This window comes from Austrofundulus limnaeus, unplaced genomic scaffold, assembly GCF_001266775.1.
Source record: "Austrofundulus limnaeus strain Quisiro unplaced genomic scaffold, Austrofundulus_limnaeus-1.0 Scaffold1248, whole genome shotgun sequence".
In the NCBI taxonomy this organism is placed as follows: domain Eukaryota; kingdom Metazoa; phylum Chordata; class Actinopteri; order Cyprinodontiformes; family Rivulidae; genus Austrofundulus; species Austrofundulus limnaeus.
The window spans coordinates 49,669-59,125 of record NW_013953650.1 but is presented as its reverse complement, the minus strand read 5'-3'; the positions used below and the strand labels follow the sequence as shown (position 1 = coordinate 59,125).

Genomic DNA, 9,457 nt, shown 5'->3' with positions numbered 1-9,457 from the left:
GGTATAGGGTGTAGGGCGTAGGGTGTAGGGCGTAGGGTATAGGGTGTAGGGTGTAGGGTATAGGGTGTAGGGTGTAGGGTATAGGGTGTAGGGTGTAGGGTATAGGGTATAGGGTGTAGGGCATAGGGCGTAGGGCGTAGGGCGTAGGGTGTAGGGTATAGGGTATAGGGTGTAGGGTATAGGGTGTAGGGTGTAGGGTGTAATTTTTAAAATCTGTTTAGTGGTTTAGGGTTAGTGGAACTAAGACTCTTGTTTAGTGGATTAGAGGTTAGTGAAGCTAACCTTAGCTGTGCCCACCACTGGGAATCATCTCATCTTACATTTAGATTCTTTTTAAACTTTGTGTTGTGAACGAACCTCAGCTAAACAACATTTCAGCTCATAGCTGTAATTGACAGAATTATAGTAATTTTATTGTATTTTTTAACGTCGGTCGGCTGTGGCAGCCATCTTGAATCAGGTGAACTCCATTATAGCTGAACGGTGAAGGAAGAGGAAAGGGAGATTTTTTGTGTGTTTGAATTGTTAGCTAAGCATCTTGTGAACAACTGAACATATTTTGAAAAACCTCTCAGGAAGAGTCAACCTAATTCAAGATGGCCACCACAGCTATCACAACAGTAGGTATAAGTCAGTGAATATTACAGATATTGAGCTAAATAGCAACATGTAGTTCCCATGATCGTAAGATGAGTTTAGTATAAAGTGGTGAAGGTTTTACAGGAACCTACCAAATTAAAAGCTTTGTTCCATGAAGCTTCACGGAGCTTTTACATGACAGAACAAACTGCAGTCTGCAGAGTCGTCCCATTCTTTGAGAACCTGGAACCAGAAGAGTTTCATCCAACATCAGCTCTTTGTTCAAATCAAACACAGACGTGTGACCTGGTGCTGATCCGTACCCGTTCAGGTTGGCGGGCTCGGAGTGGTACACATGTTTTCCCTGCTCAGCTATAGTGTGAGGGTGGTGCGCTCCACTGTGGCTCTGTGTGGCCTTCAGTGGGTGCAGCTGGTTCTTCAGGTCTGCGTTGCTCAGGGGCACAGGGATGTGGTGTGGCTCCTTAATGTTCCCGTTGACGTCTGCCCCCCTGGGCTCCGGCTGGTCCAGATCTAGGTGTTTGCGGGTGTTTGTTGGTGAGGACACGTCGATGACTCTGATGTGGGGGACACTGGGCTGCCTCAGGGTCAGCTCGGAGTGGGCCAGCTGCAGCTTCTTCATGTGGCTGATGGCTACAGCTGCGTTATAGGCCTGCTGTGAAGTGACCAGAGGACAGGGGTCAAACCTGAGCTGCTCTGAGACGTTCAGCAGACATGTCTCCTTTTTACACAGAGTATACACTATAACTACTCCTTATTTAGCCTTACTTAACCAATAATAAATGGTTAGTTAACACTGAAAAACATCAAGGATGATTCAGACTTAATAAGCTATAAATTAACATGTTTATTCATGTGTTACCCATAAAGGTGAATTAGTACCAAAACCAACATAGTCATTGTTTATTCATGCTTAATAACTCATGAATTAACTAGTCTGTGTATATGTATGTGAATATTCATGCAAACAGAGAATAATTAATTCATGAGTTTTGTTAAGAATGAATAAACAAGTATGTTGGTTTAGGAAGTAATTAGCCTTTATTGGTAACACATTAATAAATGTGTTAATTTATAACTTATTAAGTATGAATCAACCTTAAATAATGATTTTCCCAGTGTTAAGTAACCATTAACTAATGGTTAAGTAAGGCTAAAAAATGAATATACATTAAGTACGTTGGTTTAGGAAATAATTAGCCTTTATGGGTAACATATTAATAAATGTGTTAATTTAGAGCTTATTACTTATTAATCATGTTACATTAATGAGGTTTTCAAGGTTAACTAACCATTTATTAATGATTAAGTTAAGCTAAATAATAATGAATATACAATAAGTATGTTGGTTTAGGTAGTAATTAGCCTTTATGGGTAAATCATAATTATTTATTTATAACTTATTAAGTATGGATCATCTTTAATTAACGTATTCAAGATGAATTAACCATTTATTAATGATTGAGTAAGGCCAAACAAGGAGAGGTTTTTATGTAATGTTACCAGTCTTTTGTAATGCTGAACCTAGTTGAGCTTGTTTGTTGTTGACTAACTCAGCAGGGTTTAGTGAGCTTTACCTCAGCACATCTTATCTAACTGTCCTTTAACACCTGATTAATCTGCTACAAACCACATCCTCATTAAGGACGCCACATGGAAGCCAAGAGATCAGTGCAGACTGACCTTCCACCTGGACTGGGCAAAGTTCTTCTGGATCTGAGCGCTGACAGAGTAGTAGATGTCCTGGCTCCGGGCCGTCTTCCCGATAATCCTGGAGAACAGATCACGTAACAGAAAGCTCTCATTTATTTCAGGCCAGAGATTAGCCTGGACTCTGAGCAGCTGATTCATGGCTGGGTCTTGTGTAATCCCTTTGAGTGACCTAACTGTTGGTGGAGCTCACCATGGATGTCGTAGCGCCTGCTCTGTGCTGTAACGCATGCTGGGGTTCTTCTGCATCATGTTACGGATGAAATCCTTGGCTGCAGATTAAACATGAAACACTGAAAGTGAAGACAAGAAGAGCGCTGTGAAGAAGGCCAGCAGTGCCTCGTGTAATTACCTGATTCAGAGATATCATCCCAGAAAGGTGAGTCGAACTCGTACTGGGCCTTCATGATTTTAGAAAACAGTCTGGTCTCGGTCTCTTCATAGAAGGGGGGGTATCCACAGAGTCTGCAGGGAAAACATGGATTAAACATCCTCTACAATGTGTTGTAGCTGTGCTGGCAGACACTAGAGGGAGCTATCACTCAACAACCACTACATGAGGAGCAGCATGCTCTAATCTGGAACTGGATCCAGTAAAAGTCAGGTTGTGGAGTAGGTGCTTACAAGATGTAGGTAATCACTCCAATAGACCAGCAGTCCACTGCCTTGCTGTAGGGCTTCTGGGCTAAAACCTCAGGAGCTGAGAGTGAGAGGAAATGTTAACAGAGTGGTAAAAATGAGGCAGAAGAAGACGGAGGCTTGTTTCCTCACCTACATAACCTGGGGTTCCACAGGCTGTCGACATGATGCCGTTATCCGCCATCTTGGACAGGCCGAAGTCACTGATCATGATCTTTGAGTCTTGGTCCTGGCTGTAGTACAGGATGTTCTCCGGCTGGTGGAGGACAGAAACACAGCAGGTGTGTGAAACATCAAACCTGTCCTGGTTCTTTTAATTATTGAAGTGTTTATCTGCAGCTGACTGTTAGCTAGCTCTAACTGAGGAGGGTCTTACCTTCAGGTCTCGATGCACGATGCCACTCTGGTGCAGGTAGCTGACGGCCTGCAGCACCTGCTGGATCACTCTGCTGGCGTCTTTCTCTGAGTACACCCCCCGGTCCAGGATCCGGTCGAAGAGCTCCCCGCCTGAAACCCTGACACACAAACAGAACCGGGTCAAAGCTGAGCCTCAGAATGCTCCTCACTCACCTCACAGGAGGAACCGTGGGAAGCAGCAGCAGCTGTACTGATGAAATATTTCTACTCCTTTTCTGACCAAATCCAGCAGATCAAATGTAAGAAGAGATAAAACTCACAGCTCCATGATCAGGTAGTAATGAGTCCGACTTTCATAGAAATCCTCCATCCCCACGACGTTCTCATGTTTGATTCTGTTGGACGGAGAACACAGAGACAGGTTTTTAACACGTCGCTGCAAAGTTAAAGTCAAATATAAAAGTGGGACCATCAGGATGAAGCTGCTGAGTTTCTAAAACCTTTACCTTCTCAACACGGCGATCTCATTCTCCAGGTTGATGTCCCTCTTCTTCTTCTTCTTCACACACTTCATGGCGAACATCTTCCCTGTCTTCCTCTCCCGCACCATGTAAACCTCAGAAAACGCCCCGCTGGGAAATAAGAGAGAAGCAAAGTGTCAGACGACATCATCGCTGCTTTATTAGAGACAACACAGGAAGAAGTCTGTTTCCCCTCAGAGACACAAACTAATGAGAGCCGGGCCAGTTCAAGTCCAAAAAAAACCAATGAGAGCTGGGCCAGTTCAAGTCAAACACAAACTAATGAGAGCTGGGCCAGTTCAAGTCCAATAAAAACCAATGAGTGCTGGGCCAGTTCAAGTCAAACATAAACTAATGAGAGCTGGGCCAGTTCAAGTCCAATAAAGACCAATGAGAGATGGGCCAGTTCAAGTCCAATAAAAACCAATGAGAGCTGGGCCAGTTCAAGTCCAATAAAAACCAATGAGAGCCGGGCCAGTTCAAGTCCAAAAAAAACCAATGAGAGCTGGGCCAGTTCAAGTCAAAAACAAACTAATGAGAGCTGGGCCAGTTCAAGTCCAATAAAGACCAATGAGAGATGGGCCAGTTCAAGTCCAATAAAGACCAATGAGAGCCGGGCCAGTTCAAGTCAAACACAAACTAATGAGAGCTGGGCCAGTTCAAGTCCAATAAAGACCAATGAGAGCTGGGCCAGTTCAAGTCAAACACAAACTAATGAGAGCTGGGCCAGTTAAAGTCCTATAAAGACCAATGAGAGATGGGTCAGTTCAAGTCCAATAAAGACCAATGAGAGATGGGCCAGTTCAAGTCAAACACAAACTAATGAGAGCCGGGCCAGTTCAAGTCCAATAAAAACCAATGAGAGCTGGGCCAGTTCAAGTCAAAAACAAACTAATGAGAGAGCTGGGCCAGTTCAAGTCAAACACAAACTAATGAGAGAGCTGGGCCAGTTCAAGTCAAACACAAACTAATGACAGCTGGGCCAGTTCAAGTCCAATCTGAGGACATGGCAGCCGTAAACACTAACCCAGTCTGTGTGAGGGCTACACTGGTTCTCTGTTAGCAAAATATCTCAGCTCTGAAAGGATTTCAGTGAAACTCTTAGAACATCTAGCTAACCTTAACCCTTAACCCCACTTCAAGTAAACCTCTAAAACCTCCTGAAGTGGACCTCCAGGACCAGGTCTGGGCACCCTGCTCTGCAGAACTTCACTCCTGATGTGGCTGAAGGGCACAGCAGAAAGAACAACACTGCTCAGGATCTCTGAGGGTTGGTTCAGCTGTCAGAGCTCATTACTGTGCTCTGTGATGTTCTGTTCCCACGCTGGGAATAGTCCTTCAGCTGGATTATAGGTCCTTAATCCCTGACGCAGTGGAAACACAGGCAGACCTGGCCCAGACTGAGCCCAGGAACCAGGCAGACCTGTCCCAGACTGAGCCCAGGAACCAGGCAGACCTGTCCCAGACTGAGCCCAGGAACCAGGCAGACCTGTCCCAGACTGAGTCCAGGAACCAGGCAGACCTGTCCCAGACTGAGTCCAGGAACCAGGCAGACCTGTCCCAGACTGAGCCCAGGAACCAGGCAGACCTGTCCCAGACTGAGTCCAGGAACCAGGCAGACCTGCAGTGTAAACCTGTTCTGGTTCTGCTGGAGGTTTCTTCCTGTTAAAGGCAGTTTTTCCTCTCCTCTGCCACCTGCTGCTCAGGATGGAGACAGTGAAGAGGTGATCCAGATTCTCTGACAGCTTCTCTACATTTAGTGGTTTTTATGAACAGTGCCCTGAGACGATGCATGCTGGGACTTGGAGTTATATAAATAAACTGAATTTAAATTGAACAAAGCAACAAACAATGTCATGCAAAAGCAGAAGTGTGTAAAGTACTTGAAAACAAACAAAGTAAAAGTAAAAATACCTCAACAGAAAATGACATTAAAAATGAATTTCACTGATAAGAAAAGTACTCAGTAAAAGTCATAAATCTCCCAATAATCTGAAAAGTAACATTATTTTTCTCTAAGAAATGAATTATTGAATTTACTGAACCAAGTGATGTCAACTCCATCAAACTGAGTTAAGTAAATGTAAAGAAACGTAATATCATTTTTATGTTTTGAATGTAATGAAATATAAGTAAAAATTATAACAAAAATAGTACAGATCCTCAAAAATATCTGTTAAAAACATTTCTTATAGAAACTCAGTCTTAATTATTCCGATGTTTGCCACAGACAGCTGACAGGAAACACAAGTAAACCCTGTGTTTTCTGCTTTGTCCTGGTCCCAACTGGTACTCTGAGTTTTACTCTGTGTAGTATTTGTACCTCAGACGTCCAGACATCGGCCCTGTCTCTGTCTGAGTGCTAACAGTGGGAGCTCCTCGCTGGCTGAGAATGACCTAAAGTAGGTCTGTTATCCAGTCAAAGTGTTAATCTGACATCCTTCTCAGGACAGGAGGAGAAACCTGGTTTCATGGAGTCACTTACGATCCCAACTCCTCGATGAAGTCAAAGATCTCCTGGATGTTTTCCGTGTTCTTCTTCCAGGCGTAGTCGCCCTCCTGGCGTCCCATGACTGCAGCTGCTTCAGCAGGATTTCTGTTGGACACAAGTGAAACACAGAAACACAGACGTCAGCTCAGCTCCACGCTGACCTGGTTTACTTTCAGTGTCTGAGTGCTGCTGGAGGCAGAGCCAGCGTGATCCTCCCTCCTGGCTCTAATGACAGCCGCAGACAGCTGGGATTAATGCAGCCATGACCAAGCAGTCCTGAGGCTTGGAGCGTCTGCACAGGACACCTTGTCTGTCAGACACAAGCTTCTGGTTTCCTGACTCATCACTGCAGCTCTGATCACCATGTTCATGTCCTGCTTCAAACAATCGTCCATAAAAACACAGCTTTGCTTTTATTCAGAGCACGACATGGTTCCTCTCAGGTGGACAAACTGTTTCTTTACACTGATGAGATCTTAGATCAGACCTCCTGTCACTGGTTAAAGCTGCTCTTCTCTCTTTTCACTGTGTTTTTACAGCTCTGACCTGGTCAGGACTTCACAGCCAGGAGCAGGAAACCCTGAGACTCATACAGACCTGCTAACACTTCATAACACCTAATTTAGCCTGATTGACCATTAATAAATGTTTAGTTAACATCATTAGACTTAATAACCTATACCCATAAAGGTTAATCACTTCCCAAACTCATTGTTTATTCATGCTTAAAAACACATGAACTATTCTATATACTATGTATTTGTACACATATGGTGTATTTGTACATATAATATGTGTATTTGTATATATGTACTGTGTGTATTTGTATGTAAATGCTCATATAAATTTACTTTCACAGCAGGTGTCAGACGTAATGATGGTCAGAGAACATTTGAACCATCAGTAATACAGACAGTGTTTGAATGAACTCTTCTAAAGTGAAAACAGTTTAAATGTTTTATTTCTTGTTTTAGACAAAACCCTGAAGAACCACAGGTTCTTCTACACCTGTGGAAATCAGACAGAAATCATAGTCAGAAAGCATTTAGTTATTTTTGAAGTTTAACTATTGGATCTTTATTGGTTTAATAAATATTACCCCAAACCTCCACACAATAAGACACATATGGCACTACAGGTGAAAAATAAAGTGTATGCAGACAACTTCTATTTAACAATTCTTTGGTTTTAAAAATAACTGCAACCATTTTTGATATTTTTGTCTGATAAACTCTATATGTGACTTCAAGATAGTTTTTCATCAATGATTATTACCAAGAATTTTATTTCTGGTACTCTTTCAATTTCAACTCCATGTAAATTTAATTTATATTATGTCTAACCCTGACTCCACTGAACACTATAAATTTTGTTTTACTTTAATTTTAAGATGTTTTATTAATATCAATTTATAGCTTATTAAGTGTTAATCATGATGTTTTCAACATTAACGAACCATTTATTAATGATTAATAAGACTAAATAAAGTGTAGTTATTAGAAAGTGTTAAAAAACTTTTGTTAGACTACATTATTTCTGTTTTTCTTTACATCATGAGCAGTAAACTGGACCTGGACCTGGACCTGGACCTGGACCTGGACCTGGACCTGGACCTGGACTTGTGTACAGAACCACTTGAATAAAACTGAAGGTTCTGAGAAGGATTAGAGGCTCTCTGAGTACTCAGGTTACCCAATTTGATTTTCTGTCCTGTTCTGTCTTATATAATGGATTAGGAACTCCTGACCTGTCCACAGGTTGAAAAACTAAAACCAGAACCTGAACCGGCTGAAGTTTAACATCTTTATCTACGTTTTGTTTAAGTTTAAACACGGTGGAGAGACGAGGTCCACCAACATTCAGTGATTTACACACACAACTAGACTGAGTCCCAACCTGCAGCAGCTCAGCTTTTTAAACACAATCTAACTGTTTGTCCAACACCAGAACCAGAAGGACTGGACCACTGGTTCCCCACCCTGGTCCTGGTCCTGGTCCTGGAGGACCACTATCCTGTATGTTTTAGTTGTTTCACTGCCCTGCAGCAGGTCTGCAGATTCTTCAGAGACATGTTAGTCATTCATTCATTCAAACCAGCAAAACCTGTAAAACCTGCAGATCAGTGGTCCTCCAGGACCAGGACCAGGACCAGGCTGGGGTACCAGTGGACCAGACCAACCTGACTGAGTCCCAACCTGCAGCAGCTCAGCTTTTTAAAACACAATCTAACCTATCGTCCATCTTCTCTTTAACATCTCAAACGTCCCTCAGCAGAGGGAGCAGCTCCACAGAAACATTCAGTCCAGTTCAGACTCTTCAGGTCTGTCAGACCAGACAAACAGATTTAAACCCACCAGTGTCAGACCAGACAAACAGATTTAAACCCACCAGTGTCAGACCAGACAAACAGATTTAAACCCACCAGTGTCAGACCAGACAAACAGATTTAAACCCACCAGTGGAAGGAAACAAGACACTGAGCAGCAGACTTACCCAGAGACTCTGTGCTGTTGGAGCTCTGACTCTCCTACCAAAAGCTCAGTGGACTCTGGACAGATTAGTGCCTGTGAGGGACAAATAGCTGTCAGGGGGATTAGTCCAGCCACAGACGGGGGGGGGGGGTTGTGTCATTCAGAGCTCAGATTAGTTCATTCATCAGTCCTGAGCTGGACCTGGGGACACAGGAGAACTGTCACTCAGTACATGGTGTTCATGTCTGATCAATCTGACACAAACAGAGACACGTTACAGCTCATGTTTCTGTCAGTGAGAGGGTAAAATAAATAAGTATAGAAGATAAGAACAGACTGAACTTTACAGAAACATGATTCTTAGATTACTTCATGTTTTCAGTCTTCATCAGCAGCTGATGACTGGATCTATGACACTTCAGAATGTCTGTCAGAGCAGAGAAGTGTCAATGAACATCAGAACATTACTGTACTGATGTTCACGTTAAACTAAAGGTTCACGTTAAACTAAAGGTTCACGTTAAACTAAAGGTTCACGTTAAACTAAAGGTTCATGTTAAAGCTAAAGGTTCACGTTAAAGCTAAAGGTTCATGTTAAAGCTAAAGGTTCACGTTAAACTAAAGGTTCACGTTAAACTAAAGGTTCACGTTAAACTAAAGGTTCATGTTAA

The 9,457-nt window shown here is 42.7% G+C and overlaps 1 protein-coding gene across 2 annotated transcripts in view; it reads right to left on the bottom strand.

Annotated features, from left to right (window-relative positions):
* camk1gb (calcium/calmodulin-dependent protein kinase IGb) overlaps positions 1 to 9,457 on the bottom strand; it is an 18,596-nt gene that overhangs the window by 3,450 nt on the left and 5,689 nt on the right. The window contains exons 2-13 of one of the 2 annotated variants that reach the window (XM_014031419.1): positions 8,809 to 8,987; positions 6,310 to 6,420; positions 3,810 to 3,935; positions 3,624 to 3,698; positions 3,323 to 3,461; positions 3,079 to 3,202; positions 2,932 to 3,007; positions 2,660 to 2,772; positions 2,501 to 2,579; positions 2,281 to 2,368; positions 903 to 1,252; positions 732 to 822 (exon numbers count right to left, since the gene is read on the bottom strand). In XM_014031419.1, the coding sequence (XP_013886873.1) occupies positions 771 to 822; positions 903 to 1,252; positions 2,281 to 2,368; positions 2,501 to 2,579; positions 2,660 to 2,772; positions 2,932 to 3,007; positions 3,079 to 3,202; positions 3,323 to 3,461; positions 3,624 to 3,698; positions 3,810 to 3,935; positions 6,310 to 6,395 (1,308 nt within the window). In that variant the 5' untranslated portion in view covers positions 6,396 to 6,420; positions 8,809 to 8,987 and the 3' untranslated portion in view covers positions 732 to 770. The remainder of the gene's footprint in view (positions 1 to 731; positions 823 to 902; positions 1,253 to 2,280; positions 2,369 to 2,500; positions 2,580 to 2,659; positions 2,773 to 2,931; positions 3,008 to 3,078; positions 3,203 to 3,322; positions 3,462 to 3,623; positions 3,699 to 3,809; positions 3,936 to 6,309; positions 6,421 to 8,808; positions 8,988 to 9,457) is intronic. The other variant, XM_014031420.1, reaches the window with a different exon arrangement.